This window comes from Phoenix dactylifera, chromosome 12, assembly GCF_051530095.1.
Source record: "Phoenix dactylifera cultivar Ajwa chromosome 12, Ajwa_hap1_PhDact_Kaust_v1.1, whole genome shotgun sequence".
Lineage (NCBI taxonomy): Eukaryota > Viridiplantae > Streptophyta > Magnoliopsida > Arecales > Arecaceae > Phoenix > Phoenix dactylifera.
This window is the reverse complement of record NC_143201.1, coordinates 17,889,119-17,915,424: the sequence shown is the minus strand read 5'-3', so window position 1 is coordinate 17,915,424 and position 26,306 is coordinate 17,889,119. Positions and strand designations below refer to the sequence as shown.

Genomic DNA, 26,306 nt, shown 5'->3' with positions numbered 1-26,306 from the left:
TGTTTTAAATATTTAAACAATGAAGTTTCAAATGTATCATATCATAAAGAGAAATCAAAATGTTTTATTTTTTATCATACTGAAAAGGATTGATTTTTTTAATTAAAAATAATATATAACATATGGAATATGTTGTTCTTATGATGTGAGCAAGTATTAAAGAACTACAATAAAACATTAACACATACGAAGGATGCAAGCTGCCTTAATGGCTGGCCAGTTGACAAAGAAGTTTACTGATTTAACTGTAATATGGAAGGCTAAGGAAAAGAAATCACATCAGATGGTGCTTTTATGTTCATCATAATAACAATTCTTATCTGTTGAGCATATGCGAACTTCAGCCAGACGAAAACCCACAAAGACTACTTCTTCAGACTTAACCAGAATAGTTTATTTCCAACCCAACCCACCATCACCAAGTGGTCTGGCAGATAATAAAATATATGCATGTAGCAAGTTATTTCTGAATGTAAGAACCCACAAGAGAAGTGCTTGATCATTGAAAATAAAACAGCAAAATAAACCATTCATAGTATCTTTTAATTGAAACTGCATTACAAGAAACCTATCCAAGCATTGGATACCCTGTACTAACTTCACCATTAGCATCAAAATTGTGCAACTTAAAAAACATAGTAGAAGTTCTAAGGCTAACACTGAAAAATCCAGAAAGGAAAGAAATACCAAATAACCAACAGAGTAGAATACTTACAGACACCAGCAATAAGACAATATCCAAATCTACAGTATCATGACTTGAAGTATAATGATCCTATATTGCGTCAACACTAAGATGGGTGCTGAGGCCACTGCTGCCATCAAGATGATCCGACCAGCCAACGAGAGAGCAGCCACTAGGCACAACAGATGAGTTCATTGAATGGATGGGCAGCAAATAAATGGCATCCAGGCCTGTTTTCCTTTAACTCTCCTTTTCTGGTTCTTATTGACTGGAAACCTTGCAGGAGAATTCCATTCTTTATAATCTTCTCGATTAAGAGAGGGCTCAGCAGGATTCTCAGAAGCTATTTTGGAACTCCATGCCTTTCCTGTGCATCGCTCATTCTGCAAGGTCTGACTTTTCTTGTCCTGCAATGATTTGTAATGCTCCTGGGCATTTGTTACCTGTTGGTTCTCAAAGTTTGTCTCGGCAAGGAGGATTTTCAAGGGAACATGAACTTTCTGGGAATTCCCCCTAGCAAACTTTGCAGTTATATCTTCATTCTTCTTTCTTGCTTCAGATTCATCTTGTGAGTTCAGTATTGATTGTATCTCATGAGAAACTGATGGTCTACCAGGTTTCACATGGGTCATGAAAGAAGGTTCCTCAAAAATAACACAGTCGGTTGCCCTGCTTTCTGGAAGAGCACCTTCCTTAGAAGCACAAAGATCCTTTGGAGTCTGGGTTTGTGGGTCAAGGAAGGATCTGCTGACTGTTTTATGTCTTATGGATGGCACTGTTCCATCTGCAGCAACAAATGAACAATCCAATACTTTAGTTCAGGGAAACAGGTTGAGGGATGAAAATAAGGAAACCATTACTTGAAGGCGATATTGAATTGATTACATTGCTTTGTGGCAAAAATGACATGCCGGTATTCATGTTAACAAAGGGGAATCTCTAAAGAACTTGTTACAACAGAGTCATAAAACATCAAATTGAAGGCTTTTTTTCCCATTTTGAGCTAAATCATCCTGTTAAAAGTTGAAGTACAGGGAAAAGTAACAAATATCCACTAAAACCATAAGAATCAATTGAAAGTTGAAATGTTGGAGAGTATGAATACATATTCATGTCACACTGTCAAAAGATGTTTAATTCTATGGATTGTTAACTGGGTATCTCTGGACAGACAACTTTAACAACTGATTTTTCCTTGCATATAAGACTAGTTTAATCACTTCAAGGTGATTTGACTGCAGGCTCTTTCATTTGGACATAACTTGAATTTCATAAGAGGAAAAAAAAGCCCAAATAGCCAGAAGATAAGATGCTCCTAGCTTTAGTATATTTTCAGAAGTCCATATGATTTGATTAATTGCCACCACATGCCTCCCAAGTGTGTAACAAGATGAGCTTGAGTGAACAAGATCAAGCTTGAGCACAGCTCGATCATCAATGAAACAGATTTCAAGAGAAATAAATGATTCAATGATCTGATCAAATATTATAAAGCCAACTTGATTTCTTCTTAGTGATTGACAAGCAGGGAAGGTCCCAGCTCAAACTTGGTTTCCATTAGTTGGAGATACCTCAAGTTTGGTTCAGTTGGGCCTGCTTAGGGTGGTCCAGGAGAGGAGTTTAAAAGGGTTCATGGAGGCAATGACAACATGTGGCAGCCCACAGGATTGGGGTTGAAATAAAATCATAAAGAGAGAGAGGAGCAAGGAAAGAGATCACAAAGGTGAAAGAGAGAATGCAACAGAGAAGTAGAAACAAATCGGGAAAGAAAAAGACCAGTTGGTATTCAGCAAGGCCTGGGAGCTTCTTCTAAAGGCAGATGCAGGTGGCAAGCGTCATGAATGAAGGCTGAAAGGCTGCATCACTAATGAAATGAGAGCATCGAGTCTCAGTAGGTAAAGCTTATTCTACAACTAAGATGTTTACACATCACTAGATGCCTTAACTGTTACATAAGATGTAATGGCTGAAAACAGTTTCTTCAACAAAGAATATAAAAAAAAACCAACAAACAAAACTAACTTTGACTTTTTATAACTGAAATATCTATTATGATATAAATTATTTAAAATTCAAGCTTAACCAAGCTAAATACAAGTAAACCATAGAAATCTTAAGCTTGGCAGGATTGGAATCTTAGCTCAAGCTTTGCAAGTCTACTAATCGAGTTCGAGTGCAAGACAATATCTAGCAGAATTACAAGCCAAACACAAGATGATCACAAGCACCTCCCTTATTTAACAATCCTAATGCCTCCATCTGAACACCTGGCAATTGATCTAATGTAAATGTTAATTGAGAATGTTTTCTTCCATGACCAATTTAATAACAAGTTATAAAAAAAGGAGGCTACAACATATTCACTAAATAAATTGTTTTTAGTAGCTAGTAATTTATTGGAAAAATGGAAAAAGGGTATCAAGTGCAGTTTAATGAAGTCCAAACTAAGCTAAGAACCCGTAAGTACAGTCTCTTACCTCACCAAAATGCAGCTATGCTACTCCACTAATTGCAGCCACTGAATCCATCTCCTTTAGAGATTTCTCACCCATTCTCTATGCCACCATAAGCAACCCTCAGAGTTTGTTGCCCAGAGGGCAAAAGCAGGGCAGGGGAGTCAAGTTTGAAAGCTAAAAAAAATCAACATATGGACTAATGTTTCATTTAGACATTCAATTAAGGCATGCCATTAATAAAGCGTGTATGTTACAGTGTCGCTGGTATTCTTTCAAACCTACAAGCCAACAGATTCTTATTGCAAACTAAGATGTCCAGTTGTCAAAAGGAGATTACTACGTGTTACTATATTTTCGAAAAGGAAAATTTAGCAACCTGAAAAAGCAAGAAGTGAAGTACAATTGTAAGTAATGAAGCTGAGTATCGAGCCGCAGCAATGGTTTTCATCTCAGATTGATACCAGTTTGTGACACCATCGGGCACTCACCGATACAATATAAATAAAACCAGAACTTTATCCCAAAAAATCAGCCAATGCAGTATTAAGATATCATCTGCAAACATTCTAATCTCTTGTGTTTATCTTGTTAGGTATTATGCATTTATCTTACACTAGATATTAAAATCAATGCATAAAACCATAATTTTTTTCCTTTTTTACTATATTGCCTAATATTTCAGTTTCTCATTTTTTATATGTGAGGCTGCATAGCGGCTACGTTGGTCCTTCCAAATGTCCGCTACCTTCCATCCTGGCTGAATAAACTGAAGATTTATCACAATATCATCACCCACCAATATAGTTGAGATATCAAATTATATAAATCTAGACCATGGCACATACAACAGGTGAACTCTTCAGCTAAGACTTAAGACACTACTTTTTTCAAAATAAAATTTCTAATCTAAGGTCAACAAAACCACAAGGTAACAAAACACAGTAAAGTGTATTGTTAATTCATTTTCAAAGGAGGTTGATAGTAAGGAGGTGACCATATGTTAAATCAGAGTGTTAAATTACTAGTGTCATACGCCCTGCTTAGAATAATTTTATACTTCATGGTCAACTGTAGCCACCGAGTCCTCCTAAATTTTCAACTGAAGCAATCCTACATCTTCTGCTACTTGCTAATTTTCTTAAGAGAAAAAAAAGGAGAAAAGCCTTTTTGCACGAATTAAAGCTAATCTTCTTAACTAACACTGCTTCGACTGCTATGCCAGATGGTCATGGTACCCTAACTTATTGTCCTTTAGTCTTTATTACAGTAGTGTCTGTATCCATTCTAATCTAAAATTAAAAAGGGGAATAAGGTAACTCTGTACTGGTCCGCGTGTTGATAATCTTGCTACAATGTTAGTACGCCCAGTATAGAGGTTGGTTTGGTGTAGCAATACTCGATATGCCCCCACATACTGCATGTGGGTTTGGTACTGGTACAGTATTGTACCCTCAGTACGCACCAATACAGACTGATATGGTGTACCATGAAGCGGACATTTATGATCATGTTGATAATCAATTGTAACATTATGTAGGGGTGGCAATTGGGTGGAGTTGGATCGGATATGGGTCGGGTCAAGAATATGTCAACCCCAATCTAACTGGGTCAAAAATTTAGACTAGACCTGAACATTGTATTAAACAGGTACCCCATCCCAACCCACATAACCTGTTTAACAAACAGGTTGAATCATGTTAAATAGGTTAAACCAATTAAGTGGTTCATATACGAGTTAAATGGATTTTAAATAGGTTACACAAGCCTTAAAAGGGTTAAATGGATTGAGTCATGACTTGACCCAATTACTATACAAGTCAAAAAGGATTAAACAGGCAAGAGATCTAAACTTGAATCCAGCCTGTTGACACATCTATGACCTGAATCTGTTTATGGCGAAATTTGAATTTGATTAATGTGGATTGAGCCATAAATTGTCAACCCAAACTTTAGGCACATGAAACAAGAGCAGTGAGGTATAAGATTGAATACAAATGTCAAAGTATCATTAACAAACAAAAACTTATAGGTATCTTTCAACTTGAAAACTCATCTATAATGAGAAAGATAAAAATTAAAAGAAATATAAAATCATTAAAGTTAACCAACATGGTTGACTGCAATAGAAAATTAATCTCTCAAAGGGTAAGTGATTGGCCCAATTATGTTTCACAATTTGAATTGTTACAATAAAGTTCATTGGTTATGTCTCAAAGGAATCCATAAAACTATTTTTTTGATCAACTTGAGTTGGAATCTAGGCAATAATTACCTTCTTGATTTTCAAAATAATAGAAGTGCCATCAAGCCTGAAGATAGCTAATCTTGGATATTTGATATTTCAAGCTTACAGCAGTTTATATCCAACCACAAGTAATTTAAGAAATTTTCATATCAGAGAATAAATGACACTAAAGAAGCTCCTAATCGAACAGCTTAGGTGCTGGAACATAATAGGAGATCAAGGAATAAATTTACACCTGAAACAGAGTTCCTCAGCCATTCAACATGGTCTGTTTGGCCATTAGAATCTGCGGAGATAACTGTATCCCAAATAAAAAAGTCAGGATGTTGCTTAGGTTCAAAATTGGCATGCTCTTCTTTCAAAGGCTGATAACATAGATCAGAAGCAACTCCAGATATACCATTCGTTTCTGAGTCACTGCAAGTAATGGGATTTTTGATTGACTCCACTGATGGTGATGAAGTGACTTGCCCCTCAAGTGCGAAATCTTGTGCATCACTACTTTTTTCTTTGCAGTCTGGATCTTCACTGGATGGTTTGGCAAGACCATTTTCTGTTTGAAAGTGAGGAATCTGAAAACCTATTTCTGGAATAGAATAATTATTGTCATTACCAACTGAAGAGTCTTCTGAATTGTCTCGAAATCCATTCTGAGGTTCCAGCTGAGATCCAGGTATGTTTGCCACATGCTCAGTCTGAACTTTGTGGTCATTCAGTTGACAAAGTTCTTCCATAAGGTTATTTTCTGTATTCATGCAGTCATTTTTAAGTGTCGTTTTCATATCAGGATCATCAGTGTCATCACCAACTGTATTTTTTGTAGATCTTATCTGAAGAACTTTTTGATGTTCTAGTTGATCTGAATGATCTTCAGTTATATTCTCCAAGAGCCAGGATTTTTTTTCATTAGGTTGTAAGCCTAAGCCGTTATCAAAAAGAGTGGATGCACTTAAATCTTTGCTCTTTTCCACTTCATTCTCTCCGATATACTCATAAGGTAGGGGCTCTGGTTCCACAGTGTCACATTTATGTTGAGCATTAGTCTTTGTTAAATGACAGCTTTCCTCTTCGTATATTTCCTGTTTGATCCCCACAGAACTGTAATGATTGTTAACCTCTGTTGCTTCATTAATAACATGTTGACTTTCATTACTTATCTTGGTTGTTTCATCAGCTTGACTAACCTCAGATGCTGCAAAACCACCCACTTCTGCAGCCACCATATGATCACATAAGAAAAGTTCACGTGATGGGTCAGACTGCTTTTCAGATTGAAATTCAGTTTCAAATTCTGCTAATTGGATTGATGCAGCACATCTTTCAAGTGAACCAGTAACTTGATCATCTAAAGTCACTGCTTGGGCTCCTGATGTTCCTGCAATTGTAACACATGGATGGGTTTCAAGCCCATCTGATCCTAACCCTTCGGAACCTTCTGCCTTTGCCAGAGATGCTCTGGCTTCATGTTCAGAATCACCGACGAGAGTAGACCTATCTCCATTAACATGCTCATCCATACGACTCTGGTCAGCATTCAGCTTACTGACTGCATTTATACTGACTATTTCCTCACTAGGAGGATTGCTCTCATGAACTTGAATGGATGAAAGGATGCCATTGGCAATGCTGTCTAGTTCCACCATTGGAACTATTTCAGAGGCAACATCTCCCATATGATAATTTAGCTCATTTCCAGTGTCGGCACCAGCAGAAATTACAGTTACAATCGGTTCCACAGATCCACGATCCTCATAAAATCCTAGAGTTACTTCAAGAATTTCTCCCTGAGAAGTGCTTGAAGGCATTTCTAAAGCATTTACATTCTCCAGTTCATTCCCATTCATTTTCCATTTATCAGACTTCCCATTTGGACACTCAGATTGATCCCAGTGAGCAGTAGAATTCAGATGCTCACCATCATTATTTTTCATAAGGCATAATCCAGCCTCGGATAATAACTCATTTTGAGACAGCTGTCCTTCTTCGTTAGTTTGCTCATCCTGTGTATTGCAGGCAATTGACTTGGTTTCCTCTATATTAGCAGAAACTTCATCAGGGTAAACATTCATCAAGGTGTTTTCTGTGGCATGATCTAATGGTTCATTGAACTCCACACACTCATCCATCTTCTGTAATTGAGAGTCTATCACAAAGGAATCACTTGCAGGATTACCAAGTAGGGTTGGAAAAACAGGCATGTCATCATCACTATTATTCTTTGCATGGTACCCTAAATCTGTATCATTGACAAGGATAGTTCTATTAACCTGGCTTTTGGCACAAGCAACCATATATGCTTTGATTAATACAGAAGAATCAGAGTTCTCTCTATGTTTGGAGGCGGAATCCATATTGACACTACAGGACACATCAGCATCATAGGACAATGTATGATCTCCAAACTGTTCATCACTTTCCAATTGATTTGTGCTGCACTCAGTACCAGGACCAGGAACTTGGCTGCCATGAAGCAAAACATATGATTCCAGAGTATTATCTGCAGATGGAATTATATATTCATTAAGGAACCCAACAACTTTGATGGAACATGCTTCGCACAATGAATTAGTGTCAAAAGATCATAAAATAACTTATGAAAGATTTACTAAGACAAACAAGAATTCCAAATAATATCGGCACCAAGATAAGCAAGTAGTCAGTCATTTTGATGGTTCCAAGAGCATAGTTACTTATCAACAATGAAATACTAAGGAATGGAAAAGGGACCATAAAATGGTTTCCATACATAAAGGAATAACAATAAAATAGACAAAGGTTGCAAGTAAATGTAGATGATTGTCAAATCCTCCACATCATTAATAGGTATTTTCAAACATATGCCATGTCTTTCTTGCACTTTATTCTCTTGTAAATGGAAACACAAATAACCCGCTAGCAAGGAAAAGAATAGTTTGTAATATGTTTACAAATGCACAGTGAGAACGAGGACCAATGCACATCAGAAGAACAATAAGAGAAGCCAAGACAGCTTCCCCCTACATTCTGATGCAATTGCAATTTTATATGACAGAGAATTGGGAACAGCACAGTTTTGGAGTATTCAATTAGTATTATATGTGGGTAAAACAGGTCATTTTTTATATTGAACAGGAAGTTTCAGAGCAAATCCTTACCTATGTAGTTTAGGTTTGAAGTAGATTTGATTTCTTAATTTTTTTTCTTGGATTTATTTTCAATTAGTTTGCTGTTTTATTAGGTCCTCAGAGTTTTAGATTTAGATCCTTTTCTGAATGCTAGGTGTTTCTATTATCTTGTGAATTTTGGAGGTACTATTTTATTGAGTTTCTGAGTCCTATTCTGGGTTGAATTTGTGCCTGTAAGTCCTATTAGAGTTTGGATCCTTTGGAGAGGGCCAATGCAATTACCAGCTACCCATGTTTTGCAGTACAAAGGGTGATTTAACAGGGCCAAATGTGATTTGAACTTGACTTCTCCAGCTCATACATGAGGTGGAGAGGCTGCAAACTCTTTTAGGTCTCAATTGAGGAAAAGCTTAAAGTCATAATGTTTCAGATTTGGATTGATTATGATAATTTTCTATTTTGGGTACAAAATAGAAAATTTTGTTAGGTTTTGCAGGAAACATTTTAGTACCTTATTTGCTTCTTTTCTTCAATTTTTATTGGGGGAAAAGTCCAGAAGTGTCCTAGTTGATGAAGGACTCGGTAGTAAGTCTTGGAATGTCTTTAGATACCAGAGGAAAAGAGATAGTGTGAAATCAAATTTAATCATGAATAAAAAATAAATTAATTTCTTCTATCTTCTTGTTACTTCTTCTCATTTTCTATCTTCGAGCTAGAAAATGCACCCTGAATTGTAGAAATAATCATCTTCAAGAGCATATGTTCATAGCTTGTGGCTATTTTGAACAGGTATCTGAAAAATTTTCAGATTGTATATCTATCTCAGATATGAAATTTTTAGATAAGATCTTTCAGATAAGATCTACATTAATTATTATACTTTGAGGTATCATGATCAAAACCAATATTATTAACAACAAGGTTTTAAATGCTGGTACTGAACCATGAACTATTTTTCTATTGGAACGGTACAGTATCAGTACAACAGTATGTACTGCAACAGACAACTTCTAAAAAAATGAAAACCTATTGATACCGACAACCTGCCGGTATGACCGGTATATACCACTACAGCTGCTTCGGCATCCTGACACCTGTATTGGTGTCGGTTTTGCACCAGAATGGTATGGTACCAATCATACCATCTTGCTTCAACAGTTTTTGAAACCATAATTAGCAACATGATAAGATACAAATGAAGATATACTGTATGTCTAACTCTTTGTGATGGCCGACAAAAGATCTAGCTTTAAGAGCAAGGGAGGAAAGCATGATGTGACATATTTATACTGAAAAGGCATCTCCTTGTTATTCTAGTAACATCTACCTAAATAAATTTGGTATATTATCAAGGATATAGATAATGCTGTAATTACATTCCAATATAGCACTTTAAAATCTAATGAGCAATACCACTATTCCAACACTGTGATTTTATGCAAGAATGCACTTGCATGCAATGCCTGTGAGAAGAAGCATAGAGTGTACTAAAATAGAATAAGAGTAGCTAAAAAGGTGTTAAGAGTTGAGAGCAGTATCTATATATAAGCTACCACACGTGGCCATAAGGACAGTCTGTCATGTTATGATAATAGAAAACATATAAGCTAATCCAGAATATACCCTATGTCCAGTTTTGAATAGAAATAGTTGGAACATAAGTGGAAAATCACATTGCACTAAATAGTGCATGGTTAGAATCTTAAACCAAGTTTTTCTGATAATTATTTTTTACTTTCACCTATGATTGCTATATGGTTGTTCAATACAATTTTTTGAGAGAAAGGAGGAGGCCCATACTTGGAGATGGGTCACCTGAGATTCCAAACCATAACCTCTGGTTGCCATACAGAGGGCTATGACCACTGGGATAAGCCTCAATTCACGCTTTGTTCAATACAATTTCACTATTAATTTTCTGCATATATAAACAAGAGAGGACTTTGCATAAGCTGAGAAGTGTCCAGGAATTTTGTGGGTTCATCATCAGTTGTATGAACCTTGAGTATACAAATAGTAAGGTATGTTTAACTTCCCGCCAACCATTCTGAATTTTCAACCCTGCATTCCCAAATGTTGTGCTGGAAATGACTTTGGCACCAACATTGGGGAGTTTGTGCCCTGTTGAGAGTGGAACATGAAATGTTCTTGGAATTTGGTGGTCGATACCTTGAGGCTTAAAGAGGAACATACAAATGTAATAAGTTTGGTGGTTAGGGTACACAAACATGTCCACATATGGGTATATACCAATGCAGCAATCAAAATGTTCATTTTTTTTTGTGAAAGTTGATCTAAATTAGTAGTTTTGAACATCAAAGGGAAAATTTTAATAACTAGATGAGAGAGAGACTAAGAGGGCAACTGATATGATATAAATGACCCAATTCCGCATAAATAGCACCAATGCCCTCCTGCCATATCAGACAGTGAAGATGCTACAAGACGAACTGCTAATAAAAATGTGTAGATATGCATATCGTACACCAAATAAGGCATTTAAAAGTTACATTAGACATATCTGATGGGGTCTCCAGGAGGTTCACAGAATGTCGGACAAAAATGTGATAACCTTAAGATCCCCATCTTACAATTATGTAAATACATTAAACATCCTTACTTACAGGCTTAAAGAGAACAACAGCCAAAAAAAATCCAAGAGCAATGATAACGTATTATATGACGTGTTATAAAGAAGTTGAGAAGCTGAAGATTGAATAAGGATAGGGAAGGGAATGATCCCTCAACAGGAATAATGGAAGACTTGGTTGCCAATATCTCACAGTTGCAAGTAAGACAACAACAACGAACCCTCTCAACAAGAAACATCTTGAATGTACTGACTGAAGAGGGCAAATAGTTAAGAAGAGAAAATAAATAAATAAATAAACCAACAAAACTCAAACTTCATCAACAGACTTAGAACTATCGATGAAAAGCGCTACTACTGAACATATATTCACTATCCGCAGTCCACACAGACCAAAACAGTTCCAGAAAATACTGTGACCAAGTCCCTCCTTAGTAACGCTTCATCTAAATATCCTACTTCATTGAGTCCATTCATTCATCACTACTCCAAACTTAACAATTCAATTAATCATATAGCCCACCGATCTAGCATGTAATCCCATCCCTCATCGAATCCACAATCTTAGTCCACATTTCTAAGTGTCAAATGATCACTATACCCTGTAATTCCTATAATTCAATTCTTCCACTTGGCCAACCCTCCATTCACATACTAAATCTCCACTAACCGCATAGAGCCAAAATTGTTCAGCAAATCAGACATTGAGAAAGAAAGCTCAGAAAACTCATTACATTGCGTCAAGAAGAATGAGAACAACATAATAATCCATATACCAGCATTGTTAGTCTCCAAAATCGCATCTTTACCCGAATTTCTTACTTCTCCTCCAGATCCTACGCCGCTCTTTACTTCTTTCCCCTCTTCGATTCCTAGCTTCAAATCCTCCAACGCCGCTTCCACTGCCAACATCAAGAACTCAGTCCCAAAAACACCACCCACACAACATTGACAAAGAGTAAAACTAAAGAATAAATCAAAAAACCCGTACCGGAGTTCTTACGGCTGTCTTCGTTAGAGAGCTCCTCATCTGAGTCCTTCTTCCCCTCGCCACCTCCGACACCGCCTGCCGTCCCGCAGTGTTTCCGGTGGGCCCTCCGCTGCTTGGCGCTGGGGTGGGGGTTGGGGTACACCGACCCACACTTGTGGCACACCACCCGCTCATGTCCTTCAAAAAAATCACCCCAAAAGAACTCAAAATCGAAGAAATCTTCTTCCCAAGAATCTAGAAACCAAGAAGAATCCAAAGAAAACAAGACGAACAGGAAGAAGAAGAAGAAGAAGAAGAAGAAGAAGAAGAAGAAAACCCGCGGGCTGAGGCCTTCGCTTCTCCTCTCTCTCCATCTCCCTGGAACTAGGCAATGGCGACGCCGGCGCTTCGTCTCTTTCTTCTTTTCTTTGGATTCTTCGGACACTCCGGGAGTCGTTGGGGAGCTTAAAGGAGAAGCGGTGACCGGTGAGGGGGAGGGAGGAGGAGGAAGGCGGACTCCATATGGAAACCTGGGTGTGGCAAAATTGTCTACCATTTCTCTACCGTTGGATTGGGTTTGATCGCGTGGAGATTACAGAAATACTGATCGGACGGTCATTATTGGGATGGACACGAGAACTTACCATGTGGAGACCAGAACAGTATCAAACACGGATTCGGCGGAGCTGCGACCCATGTGCGCGCGCATGGAAGGAGGACCCGACATATTTTATCGAACGTGATCCCGCATAGAAATGGTTGTGCGAGAAGTTAAATCTAGCGGGCTGCTGCTCTTCTAACGGCTGGATAATGGCATATATATTCGAGATCTCATATACTTTGTATGCGGAAATGGGTGATAGCGGCTTGCGACCGGATGTGGGATGTCGTTTTCCCGGGCTGAGGGGAGGCAAATCCGGGGATTCGCCTTGTTTGTCACTTGCTGTGCTTTCCCCTACTTAAATAAGGGAGGTTATGTGACTCTCTTGGCTTTTCCTTGTTTTTTTTTTTAAGCTAGGCTTAATTTGGTTAGATATTAATTGGGGGAGCTCAGGCCTCCAAGTTAGGTGTCAATGAATGGTACTTTCCATAGGATCACTGATTTTGGGACCATAGAAGGGTTTTTTGTTGTATTTTCCTGATCCACCATGTATCTCACTGTGTCATTTTTGGTACATGGAAATCAGCAATGTATCCTACAGCTCAGGTTGCAGAGGATTGTTGTTCTTAAACATCCGGTAATATTACAAAAAAAATAAAAAATAAAAAAGCATCTTCTTGTAATGAATGCAATAAAATTTGTAGCACTAAAAAAAAAATTCTGGCTAGTTAATAACAAGAATGTTATGGTGCCAAACATGTAACAATTGAATTGGTGCAATATTTCCATTGTGGTGTATTTGAATTTGTAAGTAGATACAGAGTAAGATTTTTCGATAACTAGTTGAGAAAAGGATGCATGTTATTTAATACATAGTGCTATAAGCATGCAAGTGCTGTCATATGCATGCTATAAGTTGGCCGATTTTTTTTAACCTGTACTAATAGTTTATCGTTATCACATTGTTGGTTGATCGAATGCTTTTAAAATTGGTCGACTCCTGCGATAATAAAGAGTAAATTATTATTTACGAATTGGTAGTTAAAATATTGAAGCAACTTTTAGAAGCAAGGAATAATTTAAAGGCGGAGGTGAGAAATGATCACAAACTTTGGTTTTTATTTAGATTTAAAATTGTGGATTAATATATTTGATCCAAAAAATACACTAAGAATGCACAATAACACCCATCCAGAATGTTACATAAAACTGCACCAACCACTCACTTGAAAGCAATGGATGAACCTCTAGATTATCATAATAGTCTAACAATTGTCATAATTTAGCTACCTCAATGGCCTTCCAGATGCAACCAATGTATTATTTAACATGGTTTGCTACCTTCCTCACATGCCTGAATCCTTTCCTGCTATTATGTATCTCAAATCAACACCTTCCAAACGTCAAAGTTGCCAATTACCCAAACTCTTGGATTTTACCACTCATTAAGTCATAGAGGATCACTGAGACCTGCACCTCCCAGCCTTCAATTCTATGTTAGTAAGAGGTAACTCCAAGGTTAGAAAGCTAAGATCCATCTCTTAGGTCATAGAGGATTTTACCTAGACTTATCCCTTACTTGCCGTCTTGTGAGTCTATTGACTGTAGACTGCAAAGTGCCAAAGAATAAAAAGACTCAGAGATGGCCAAAAGCCAAAAGGCCTTCACAATCACATGTCTCTGTCCCTTGTGGACGTCTAATAATCCATCTGAAGCCAAGACAGGCCGTGACAATTTTTTAGTCATCGGGATGCCTTTTTTTTCATTATTTCATGATTCTATCTGCTGCCTATGGTACATCAATGTGGACCTCTGGATTGATGGTTCCTTCTACTCTTTTATGGTTGATTGGTTGTAATAGTAGGTAGAATTGATGACAAGTATCTTATGAAGAGCAACTTTTCTTCCAATTGTGGGAAGGAGGGACAAAGGATTTTTATCATTTCCCCTGGATAAAGAATGGCAAGGGAGAAAGTTCATTATTGGCACTTTGGAGTGTTGATTTTGAAGAATGATGACAATTATTGGCACTAACAATAAGTTTGGATTATCAAAGATTAACTATCGGCGACAATAAATTTGGATCTAGGAGTCAGGATGATAACATGCAAAATCTTGAATCGTCATATCTAATCCAGCTTAATATCAGGTCAAGATTTCTTAATCCACGTCCGCTCAATCGTCACCTACTATCTGGTCTCGCTAAATGATCTATAACCCAATCTTTTTGGCTAGATTCAGTTCATAGCAGATGCGACCTAACAAGTCCGGCCTAATTCTTTTAATTCCTTGTGATATTTTGAAGATAATTTTGAGTCAAAGCTCTAATTGATACTTGGTCATTTAAAGTTCAAGTCAAAAAAATTTAACCCATAACTAACCTAAATAGGACTTTATCTCATCATTTAGGTCTGGTCAACTTTTGCTACCCTTAGTCAATATCCCAGAGCGGTGCTATGAGCCTAGTTAAACTCGGTAACAGAAGAAAGAAAGAATAAGAACTTCTCACAGTATCATTTTTTGGCAAACAATTAAGACTTTTTTTCCTATATAAATAAGGATGGATGGCTCATGAGAAGAGGATATTAAGGGCATGTTTAATGCTACTTTTGCTTTTAAAAAAAATTCCTCACCAAAAGAAGAAGAGGCTAGGTTTTATCTTCTTCTAAAATACTTGTTGCAACTTTCTCTTCATGTAGAAGCACTTTTCGCATATTTTTGTCGGATACTTTTTTTTTAAAGTAGGAAGCACTAATTTTTTTAAAAAAAGTTACAAATTACTTATTAGGCAATACCAATGAATTATTAATGAGATACTATTTGCAAGTCTACCTACTACAAGTGCTATTAAGTAGATAAGTAGTAAAGATCTATAGGATGACTGAATGCAGCTAATAAGTTTACCTTCAACTAAGCTTATTTTAGTTACCAGCTCAACACTGCAAACTAAGTCTAATGACTTAGATTCTTTTTTGACAGAAATTATTCGTTCTTTTATAACATTAAAATTATCTTTTATTCAGAAAGTGCAGCTATATAGCCACGGTACGCATGAGCGATGCTTAGGTATATTGTCGATATGTTCCTTGCTAGGATATTCGAGTGGTTAGATTATATATGCATCTACTGTAACCCATGCACGATTCATAGCCTCCCGTAATTGGTTAACCAATCTACTGCTTGGTTAGCTTCATGGAACATGCAACCAAAATACATCAACTCAAAATTGTTGTCCAAGATGTCTAATAATTCTACAAGTTTATTGAGCTCACAAGCAATAGGCTCACCACTCTCCATAATAGTAAGAAAGATGAAAATTTTATTATCACATAGGAAGCTTGTATTATTAGCAATCAAAGTGGCTCCTCAGCAGCCAAGGAAAAGTCAATTGACAAAGATAATGTCTTGGCTACAATGGAGACTCTTCATAGTCCCTTGCAATAATGCTTGCACCACTCGCATTGCCATTAGAGGACAGAGATCTGTTATTGTGGATTTTAACCCAGGATGAATGTGATAGTTCTCAGATCCAAATTGGCTTTTTGGTGTGGTACTATGCCCTGTCTCAGACCTTATAATTTTTTTTTTTTTGGTATAGAGGCCTTATAATTGATTTGTTTCCCTTACAAACTCTTATAATGTTCATGCTTTCTAGTCATGCTTATAGATTTATGGAGAAAAATTGATCCTGACTGCCTCATCCTTAAGGATTCTGCATTTATATAAATCAGCCAATTTTGACTGTTATATTCAGGTTCAATTAGGGTTTGTGGCTTAATCTTAAAGAACTGATGATGCATTCAAAATATTTAATTTCATGGTAAAAGATTTGAATGGTACTTTCTATATTTTAGAATGTATTATACTGGGTGGGTTCGAGTAACTAAAGTGGTCAATGAAAAGAAAAGCTTTCCTATAGGTAAATATTCCACACATTTTATGCTAATAATTCCTGCAGATTCCATTGTTCATCATCCTAAAATTCTTCTCCGAGAATGGCCCTAGACATGTAGAAGTCCTCATTAGAATTTCATCACCTTTTAAGCTTATCCAGCATAACTACATGCCATCTGAGTACAAAATTGATACTATAAAATTGATGAGTACAAAATTTTTAGTTTAATGGCAATAAATTTGAACGGTATTTTCTGTATTTTATGAATGTAGGTCCTTTTCTCCCTATGGGATTCGGATTAGGCCATTCTACAGCCACTCCTAAGTATTTATAAATATAAGCCTAACCAAACCTGTAAGCTTAGAACTTTGCTGGTTGTACCGGCCCCAACCCACGAATTCTCATAAGATTTTCAGCCCAATCATCCAAACAAGCTCTTGGAATATATAATACTGGGTGGGTCAATGAAAAGAAAAGCTTTCCTATAGGTAAATATTCCACACATTTTATGCTAATAATTTCTGGAGATTCCATTGTTCATCATCTTTAAATTCTGCTCCGACAATGGCTGTAGACATTTAGAAGTCATCATTAGAATTTTATCAGCCTTTAAGCTTTTCCAGCATCTATATGCCAGCTGAGTACATCAGTGTTCAAATTGAGGGCCCTTGCAAGCCCCCTCACTACAGGTACTAGGAATAAGGTGAGTGTGGCGTGAATGCAACAAAATCAGCATCATGCCAAAGAAGGGGAGCAATGAAAGACATCAGCTATGTTTCTTCTTCGGTATTGCTTACCAGAAGTTTGCCATTTATTTTTGGCTTTCTTTAATCATTGAACTGTTTTGAATGCTTATTGATTTTTTATGATGAGGATTGTAATGAACAAACAATGGTGATCATAGGTTTTTGTTTGTTTTTTCTATCTTTAATTTGCTCTCTATTTTCAGTTTCCTTGGATCGCAACATTGTTCGAATTATTGTGCATTTTAATGATAATTGATGATAAGGCATGATTTTGATAATGATCAATGAAGAAAGCATGTTTTCCGAGAAAAAAGAGGCTATTAATGGTGATGTTTTTTGAGTTAGGAGAGAGCATACATAAAGTGCTAGAAGATAATAGAGTACATGGCCTTTGTAGTTAACAAGTTCAGATGATCAATTACTAACATTATCCAACCTAGAAACCATGCATAGTAAATATTGGTTCTCTCGCTCTGAGAACCTTGCAGGCGTGTGTTTAGTCTCACATCGGTTATTTGCCGAGAAGATCTTGGGTACTTATACAGAACTAAGGAACCTAAAGAACACCTTCCGGCTAACTTTTTGGGTGAGATCTTGGATTGTGACAAATAGTAACCGAGAAAATTCGGCTCATTAGTCTATGTGGATTAAAAACACTGCAACACAGATTTATAAAAGCTAACTACGGGCCAATCGTGGTGCTTAATTATGATTAGATTTGAATGGATTTGAACTCTTAGTCTGACGAGAACATCAAGGCTTGAACGGAGGAGGACGCGAGAATCCATACCACCATTCTCGCTGGACTCACAAGAAGTCAATGGAAGGGTCTTGCAGTACGATGCCCCCAGCCCATTTGTCATGAATTTATTTTTGCATTCCATTGTACTCTAGAGAAGCTGTTATATCAGAAGTGCAATGCCCGCCAGGAGACCTCATCTCATGAGCCAGCGAAGGGCCATCAGGTTCAGCCCCGAAATAACACAAAGAAGTTCGGATTCACCGTCAGCCCACCTCGCCCTGTGTCCACATCAATTTGTAACATATGAATATCGAACAAAATGCACACCTTTCAATTTTATAAATTTTTTTCTGGTACTCAGCTTGCAATCTTTTTATCTGTCTGTAGTAATAACTCATCTAATGAAATATTGAAGTTTGTATCAGATTTTTAAATGGTTCTTATTTAAAAAAATAACAGATGCATACTTTTTTTGCATCATTTTGATACAATCAGGAGTTCCCAAAATTATGGTTTCATGCTGCCCCTGATTGTGTTTCTAACAGCCTTTTCTCATCTAATTCTATGTTCTTTTAAGACCTTCTCCTGACTGTTGCCTGCTGCTTTATGATTTTAGCATTTCAGCCCATCTCCTATTTAATGCATACACTGCTTAGTACAGATATGGAACCAAACAGGATCAATTAGGCAGTTTGGTTATCCTCTATTATGATCTTAACACTCATGTATTGGAATTATAGATCACCATGATCATCTAATCAAGCGACATCCATTCGTAGGGTGGATTACATAAAATGTCTAACACATGCTGTGCCACAAAATAAAAAGAGATCACAAAGATATAATAAACATCGAGAACTTTGATCTACAAAAAAAGGGATTAGAAAGAGAAAAACATCGATATAATCCAAGGGTCGGATATGTGTGGTTGAACTGGCAGCTTAAGGAAACATCAATGGATGCTGAGTTTATGCTTTTATATCACATAACTAGGAAAGCAAGTCTTAGATTATCGCAAAAGTTCAATAGTATAACATACGAGCAGATGATGTATGTAGAAAGACTATATATCGTAGAAAAAACTTGAATGTTATAATTTAAGAATTCAGGAATTTACTGGTGGCAAGGCTGTTTAACCCTATTTTTGTGTCTTGCGCTGTACACCGTTCTCAATCTTTTTACTTCTTTTACTCTTCTTACATATGTGCTTTACATTTTCATAGCTATAACTTCTTTGCAAAAGATGTATTTTGTGATTTTTATCATATACTCATCACCAAAATAAGCGACACGTGAGTGAAGAGAAATATTATATGGTTCTTCTTATGATTTTATGATTTTTTTCCTACCTTTTTCTTTCTCTATTCTTCTTATGATTGAGCTGTAGGAACTGAATACTTCTAAGTTCTCCTAGTTTTCTACTCTCTTTTCAAATTTGACACTATAATTTATGTCAATTGAATAAATTTTGGGTGGCTAAACTTCCCTTCATCTCAAAAAAAAAAAAAAAAATCTTATGTCCATATAACTGAAAAAAAAAGCATACAAGCAATCTCACATTTAGATTTTAAGTAGGACCTCAGAACTCTTTGATTTTTTTTGGATGTATTCGTACCCACTATATATGATACATCCGTTTCAGCACAAAAAAAAAAAAAACTCTAGCATGAACCCACCCAAGGAGTTGCAGATTTGTTGGGATATTTCACTCCTAGATTTTGCCAAGTTTAATATTGATGGTTTGCTATAAGTGGTGATAGGTTATCTGGTGCATGAACCATTTGGAAGGAATTCAGGCTGCCATCCTGGCAAAGGCATGCATGCACTACATGAAAGCAAAACTCAATCTCTCTGCTATATCTTTCTCAATAACACAATCTGCAACATGTTCATCAAGAACCAAATCCGGCGGCAAATTGGCTTACTAACTGGGGAAGAATATGAGCCGCTGCACAGTTTTGGGAGCTAGTATTCTTCTCTAATGAAATTATTAGCTTGTGAAATTAATAAATTGCATCAAATGGCTCGGTTGAAGACCAAGTCATGAAATGTGTTGGATTCTCTGACCACCCTATCACAAAAAGATTACTAGCAGAAAAGAACTATAAACATCAAACAGGTGATATAGCCTAAAAATTGTTGGGGAGGGAGATCTGGAGCGAGAAGTAAACCAAAAGCAATGGGTGTGCTTTGCAAGTAGGAATGGTTAAAGAGAACTGCTTCGATTCCACATCCAGTTTCGGCAATGAAGACGTGGAGTCAAATCATTCATGCCAAGGAGATCGAGCATTAAAGAATTGCTAAAAATGAAGACCTGGAGTCAAGTAATTCAGTCCGACGAGATCAAGCATTATAGAATTTCTAAAGGCTCACAAGATATTTCTCATGCTCTCTTCATGCAGCCCAGCCCCCTTGGATCTCGGGCCATCGTTCTTTAGATCGCGGCCCATGTGCTTCTCGTGCCGTGCGCCTGAAGCGGCCCATGTCGCCTAGTCGGACGCGTTGACCAAGTCTTGTCGTGTATTGTTGGATCGCAACGGATCCAAACCGCGTCCCTTTGTCCGCTACTCGACACGGTGGGAAAAAGTAGAGCGACAGTGCCTCCCTCCAAACAGAATGGCCCTTCCATGTCATTCATCACCGGAAGGGAATAAAGAAAAAGAACATCCGAAGAGAGCCAAAGAATTATTGGGCGTATTCGTACCCGTTGTATGCATGAAACGCCTCTTTTAGCAAGCAAAAAAAGAAAAGAAAAAAAGAAAAAAAGAAAAAAAAAAAAAAAAGAGAGCCAGAGAAAGAGAAAGGACTCTTCTTAGCTCTTTCTATCTGTTGCCGTGCCGAGCATATTTATGGCTCTGGAGCCTGGAATACTTTATTCCATGTGGAGACCTCTAATCTAAACAACCTATCTTCCTCTTGACTCCTCTTTCTGCTTAGGAATACGAAGTAGCTCAACTTCTCTGCCTGCCTTCAATACTCTTTCCCTCCTCCCCCTCCCTCCCCTTCCCCAAAGAAGTAAACAAAGGGAAAACAGCCCATCTTTCCTCGCATCCACACTTTCAGCATTTCTTCCACCCCTATTCCTACTTTTACTCCACCTTAAAAAGGCTCTAAGCGGTGAAGAAGAACTTGAAGCCAGCCCAGGAGGAAAAAGAGAAATGGCCTTCCTTCCTCTTCTCCTCCTCTTCTTCCTCTCCACCATCCCTTCCCCGGGTAAGCAACGCTCACTTTCTTCTTCCTATTTCGCCTAAACTCCTGTCCTCATCTTTATCCAATATTTGTTTCTAATATTTCATTTCTCCCCAGTCTCTTGTTTTCCTGTTTCTTTTGCTTTGGAACAGCACAAGTTTGTATCTTCACCCTCTCAAATGCACCTTTTTTTTTGCTGGCTTCCACTTGGACTGCAGAAGTTTCAGGCTGTCTTTTGGGCAGCACGAGTTCCTCTTGACTGCTTCTTTTCTCTCCCAAAAGCCAAGCACAAGCACAAGTTCCCTGTTTTTTTCCGCACTCTAAATTCCAATGCTCTGTTTTCCTTTGCCTTTCAGGACTTTGTATGCTCTGTTTCTACTCACCAAGAAATGCTTTGTTTTGTTTTCTTCTTTTCTTCTTCGGGACAGCGCAAGGTGGGAGCTTCGCCAAGCTGGGTGTGAACTACGGCACGTTGGGCGACGACCTGCCCTCCGCCGCCCGCTCCATCGGCTTCCTCCAGTCCCTCCGCGCCGGCGCCGTCAAGATCTATGACGCCAACCCCGCCATCCTCCGGGCCCTCGCCGGCACCCGTCTCCGTGTCTCCATCATGGTCCCCAACCAGGTCTTCCCCTCCCTCGCCGCGAACCGGTCCCTCGCCGACGCCTGGCTCGCCGCCAACCTCCTCCCCTTCTACCCCCAGGCCCGCATCCGCTTCCTCCTCGTCGGCAACGAGGTCCTCTCCGACTACTCCGTCAAATCCTCCTGGCCCTCCCTCGTCCCCGCCATGGCCAACCTCCACCGCGCCCTCCGCGCCCGCTCCATCCGCGACGTCAAGGTCGGCACCACCCTCGCCATGGACTCCCTCAAGACCTCCTTCCCACCCTCCGCCGGCGAGTTCCGCGACGACATCGCCGGCACCGTTATCCGGCCCCTCCTTCGCTTCGCCAACCGCACCCGCTCCTTCTACTTCGTCGACGTCTACCCGTACTTCGCCTGGGCCTCCAGTCCCTCCACCGTCTCCCTCGATTACGCCCTCTTCCGAGGCAATTCCGCCACCAATTACCTCGATCCCGGAACCCATCTCACCTACACCAACCTACTCGACCAGATGCTGGACTCCGTTGTGGCGGCCATGGCGAAGCTAGGGTTCGGCGGAGTCCGGCTAGCCATCGCCGAGACCGGGTGGCCCAACGCCGGCGATCTGGACCAGATCGGGGCGAATATATACAACGCGGCGACGTACAACCGGAACCTAGCCCGGCGGCTCTCGAAGCGGCCGGCGTTGGGGACGCCGGCGCGGCCGGGAGCCGTGATGCCGGTGTTCGTCTTCGCGCTCTACAACGAGAACCAAAAGCCCGGGCCGGGGACGGAGCGGCACTGGGGGCTGCTCTACCCGAACGCCACAAGGGTCTACGAGGTGGACCTCACCGGCCGGAGGCCGGACGCATCGTACGGTCCGCTGCCGGCGCCGGAGAACAACGAGCCGTACAAGGGGAAGATCTGGTGTGTGTTTGGAGGAGGGAAGAAAGGTGCGAATGCGACGGAGGTCGGGGCGGCGATCGCGTACGCGTGCGGGCAGGGGAAGGGCACGTGCGACGCGATCCAGCCTGGCGGGCCGTGCTACCGGCCGGCCTCGCCGACGGCGCACGCCAGCTACGCGTTCAACTCGTACTGGCAGCAGTTTCGGCGGTCCGGCGGCACCTGCTACTTTAACGGGCTCGCCGTGCAGACCGCCCAGGATCCAAGTAAGTCCGATACTCTTTTCTTTCTGGTTCCTAATATTAGCATATTTCTTCTGTGTTTTTTTTTTTTTTTTTTTTTTTGGAGTTTTTAGTTAGTTGACCATATTTATACTTGACATTATTATTATCAAGTTTGAATTATAATTAAAAAGTTTGAACCTAATAATAATAATATTGAGAAACCCAAATATCTAAAAAACTCTAGGCTGAGTGGGGGAGAGGCATGGGAACTAATAAACATATTATGTTGAAAGCTTAAAGTACTAAGTTTTGGGAAGACGCGCCATGTATAATTAATATATAAAAACAGAGACTATATGCCAAAAAAAAACAAAAAATAAGGCTGAATTTTGGGGCGGGATGTCATGTTTTTTGGTGACATAACTTTGCATTTCTGGCATCAAAATTTTTTAAACTTTAGATTGATTCGGCACACTACATGCCAGTGAGCCATCCAAAAAAACAAAAAAATAGTAAGCTTCAGAGTGCTTTAGACAACTTTCTTTTTTTCAACCCACATAAGCTATATTGCCGTTAATTATGGTCCGAATATTTCAAAATAGGAGGTGGCACCTACCAAGCATTTTATTTTTGAGCTGTAGAAAAATGACATCGCACCTCACATGTGCTAACAAAAAGTTTGCAGCTTGACTAATGGTTATTTTTACTAAACTAGATAATGCATGAGGTTAAGTGGACCGTGACTCCAACTTCTTATATATATGGGTAAAGGCTTTATTTAGGATTAAATATAGAATTTTTTTGGTTAGCACAAAATCCGTCAACCTTTGATGCCCCACATCCACGTCTTATGTTTGCCGTAGTGGAAGAGGTATCCGTTCGACATATCAATCGTTTGCAACAGGGACAGCTCAACAACCTGTCTCCAAAAAAACATGTACGATTGATGTATCATTAGTGACCGTTGTGTCCTCTATTATAATGTTGTTCATCTGTTTCTATGGAATGTATGGCAGAGCGAAGATTCATGGGGCTTTCAAAAAGAAAGATCTTATTAAAGTTAAAAGTCCTTTTCTTTTTCGTACAGTACTGATTTTGATGCAATTTATCCGAATATTTGGTGGTTTGTGCAGGTCATGGATCGTGCAAATATCCAAGTAACTGAAGAGAATTCACATATTCCATTTAGGCCGGAGATTGTTCTTTTTGAGCTGTGTTGAGAGTTTGGGTGGTGGAAGAAAAAGAGAGTGAGGGAAGGGGAATGTGTGGCATCTTGTTGAAGTTCTTACTAACTCATTTAGACGAATTTGAATCTTGTTCTCTGGTGGATATCTTGATGACTCGTTATAAATAAAACTTGAAGACAGTTTGGTTATTGATTGCTGGCTATCGCGGCGTCGGAGGGGAAGAGAGAGAATATTTATTGGGCATTGTATTGAAGTTTTAGCTGATTGAGACTGATCAAATCATGGACTCCATTGGGCATTATGGGAGCTTAATATTAAGCTGCAATTACACTTTTAAGTATTTCTTTTTCTCTTGTCTAATATTGCCTCTCCTTACTAATATGTTACTCTAAATGCTAAGTAGAGGGATGTGACCAATAAGGCAAACCCGGATTCATAATAAATATTGTTATATCAACCAGTAGCAATCATTGTAATTAGTTTTTTTTCTTAAATTATTCAAATTTATTACATACTTAAATAGTAATATGCCAACATACTTATGTACATACGTCCATCAAAAATAAAAACCATCCTTATGTACATGCATACATGCATAAAACCTTTGCTTGGATTCTCTAAGGATAAGAAAATACAAATGCTATTCAACAAATGCGAAGTGGGAAAAGTGATTTGGTTGATTGACACACAAACAACATATGTAAATGGGGATGAGTACATACAATTAGGTCACAACAAAATTGGTTGGAGAGTTATAGCAAAAACTATCGGGATAATTGCAACAAAAATTGTTGTGATAAATCTTATTACTCCTAACTATTCCTAGATATCTTATTATCTATTAATATGCCCCCTTAAGTTGTAACATGAAGATTTTGAATGCCCAACTTGGATATTAGAAATTGAAATTGTCTTGCCAAATGGCTTCTTAAAGATGCCTGCCGGTTACTGATTAATAGGAGCATATTTAGTTGCAATCAAACCATTCTGAATTTTTTCATGAACAATGTGTCGATCCAATTCTATATTTTTGGTCTGTCCACAAAATACAGGGTTAGCTGCAATATAAAGTACACTTTGATTCTTACAAAAGAAAGACAAAGGTTCGCAATGTGATATCCCTAGATCAAAGAGGAGATATTTAAGCCATATAAGTTCACAACATGCAGCAGCAATAGATCGATATTCAGCTTCAGTAAAAGATCGTGATAGCATAATTTGTCTCTTGGTTTTCGGTGAGATTGGGATTTGGGACATATCGTCTAAAAAATGTATAGCACCCACTGGCTGAACTTCAAGTTATAGAACAAGATACCCAATTAGAATCTTCGTGGGAAAGATGGATGGAGGTTATTAATGGCTGAGAAAAGAGTTCCTTGACCTGGTGTGTTTTTTAAGATAGCATCATAAATGCATCGCAGCATCCATGTGCATTTACAGCGTTTATGCATAAATTTGCTAAGGACTGAGTACAGAGAGATGGATAAGCCTCCTAAACCATGAGCCTCAGTAATGACTTGGATCATTAAAGAGATTGCCAAAATGACCAAGGTGAAGATGCTGCTCCATTAGAAAATCACGAATTGCAGAGATCTGGTAGGTCATCAAGAATTTCTAAAGTATACTTCCGTTTGGTTCAAAAAAAAAAAAAATGCCATTGTTTGACCTAGCCACCTTGGTGCTAAGAAACTACTTTAATTTCCTATGTCCTTGATGTTGGAACTGCTGCTGAAGGAAGGCCTTGAGTTGATTAATTGTAGGTTCATTACCCATAGTGATAATCTCATCGGCATAATCTAAGACAAAGGTGCACTGGCCACCATGAATTTGAGTAAAAATTAGTGAAAAATTGTTAGAATCCTGTAGTAATCAAGGCTTTTGCAAATTCAGAAAAACATCATCTTGATGTTTTGTTGACATAGAGAGATTTCTTCAGCCAATAAGCAAGCAACTTGTTGAAATATACAAGAAGGAGGACATGTAACCTCTTCCTCCAAATAAATATGGAGGAAAGATTTAGGTATATCCTTTTGGTGGAGAGACCAGTTGCGAGCAAAGTAGCTGTATACCTTGCTGGCTTATATTACCAAATAGGAGAAAAAATCAAAAAAACAAATTTGGAGGGAGAAACCAACAAAGCTTCCACAAACCTCATACATGAAGCAACCAAAGAAGCGTTGGCCTACACTTGCA

General features: G+C 38.6%; 2 protein-coding genes across 4 annotated transcripts; one reads left to right on the top strand and one right to left on the bottom strand.

Moving 5' to 3' along the window:
• Positions 1 to 463: 463 nt before the first annotated feature.
• Positions 464 to 12,593, bottom strand: LOC103709407 (uncharacterized). Of its 3 annotated transcripts, none has more exons than XM_008794720.6 (5): positions 12,388 to 12,593; positions 12,072 to 12,248; positions 11,857 to 11,982; positions 5,622 to 7,883; positions 464 to 1,469 (listed from the first exon to the last, which is right to left on the bottom strand). In XM_008794720.6, the coding sequence occupies exons 1-5, from the start codon at positions 12,422 to 12,424 to the stop codon at positions 877 to 879; spliced, it is 3,195 nt and encodes a 1,064-aa protein (XP_008792942.3). In that variant the 5' UTR covers positions 12,425 to 12,593; the 3' UTR covers positions 464 to 876. The 3 variants fall into 3 exon arrangements, with proteins under 3 accessions (XP_008792942.3, XP_008792943.3, XP_088564854.1); XM_008794721.5 differs by having other exon boundaries at positions 11,890 to 11,982; positions 12,388 to 12,541; XM_088708728.1 differs by having other exon boundaries at positions 10,291 to 11,982; positions 12,388 to 12,486.
• Positions 12,594 to 20,699: 8,106 nt separating this feature from the next.
• Positions 20,700 to 24,453, top strand: LOC103709406 (O-Glycosyl hydrolases family 17 protein). The gene is made up of 3 exons (XM_088708727.1): positions 20,700 to 21,247; positions 21,652 to 22,968; positions 24,060 to 24,453. The coding sequence occupies exons 1-3, from the start codon at positions 21,193 to 21,195 to the stop codon at positions 24,089 to 24,091; spliced, it is 1,404 nt and encodes a 467-aa protein (XP_088564853.1). The 5' UTR covers positions 20,700 to 21,192; the 3' UTR covers positions 24,092 to 24,453.
• Positions 24,454 to 26,306: the final 1,853 nt, after the last annotated feature.

Excerpts from the sequence above, each read along its gene's own strand:
- LOC103709407 (XM_008794720.6), bottom strand. The coding sequence starts at position 12,424 with ATGGAGAGAGAGGAGAAGCGAAGGCCTCAGCCCGCGG. Across the intron at positions 12,249-12,387 it reads GCGAAGGCCTCAGCCCGCGG|GACATGAGCGGGTGGTGTGC; the intron begins GTTTTCTTCTTC and ends ATTTTTTTGAAG. Across the intron at positions 1,470-5,621 it reads GCTGAGGAACTCTGTTTCAG|ATGGAACAGTGCCATCCATA; the intron begins GTGTAAATTTAT and ends TTGTTGCTGCAG.
- LOC103709406 (XM_088708727.1), top strand. The coding sequence starts at position 21,193 with ATGGCCTTCCTTCCTCTTCTCCTCCTCTTCTTCCTCTCCACCATCCCT. Across the intron at positions 21,248-21,651 it reads CTCCACCATCCCTTCCCCGG|CGCAAGGTGGGAGCTTCGCC; the intron begins GTAAGCAACGCT and ends TCTTCGGGACAG. Across the intron at positions 22,969-24,059 it reads GCAGACCGCCCAGGATCCAA|GTCATGGATCGTGCAAATAT; the intron begins GTAAGTCCGATA and ends TGGTTTGTGCAG.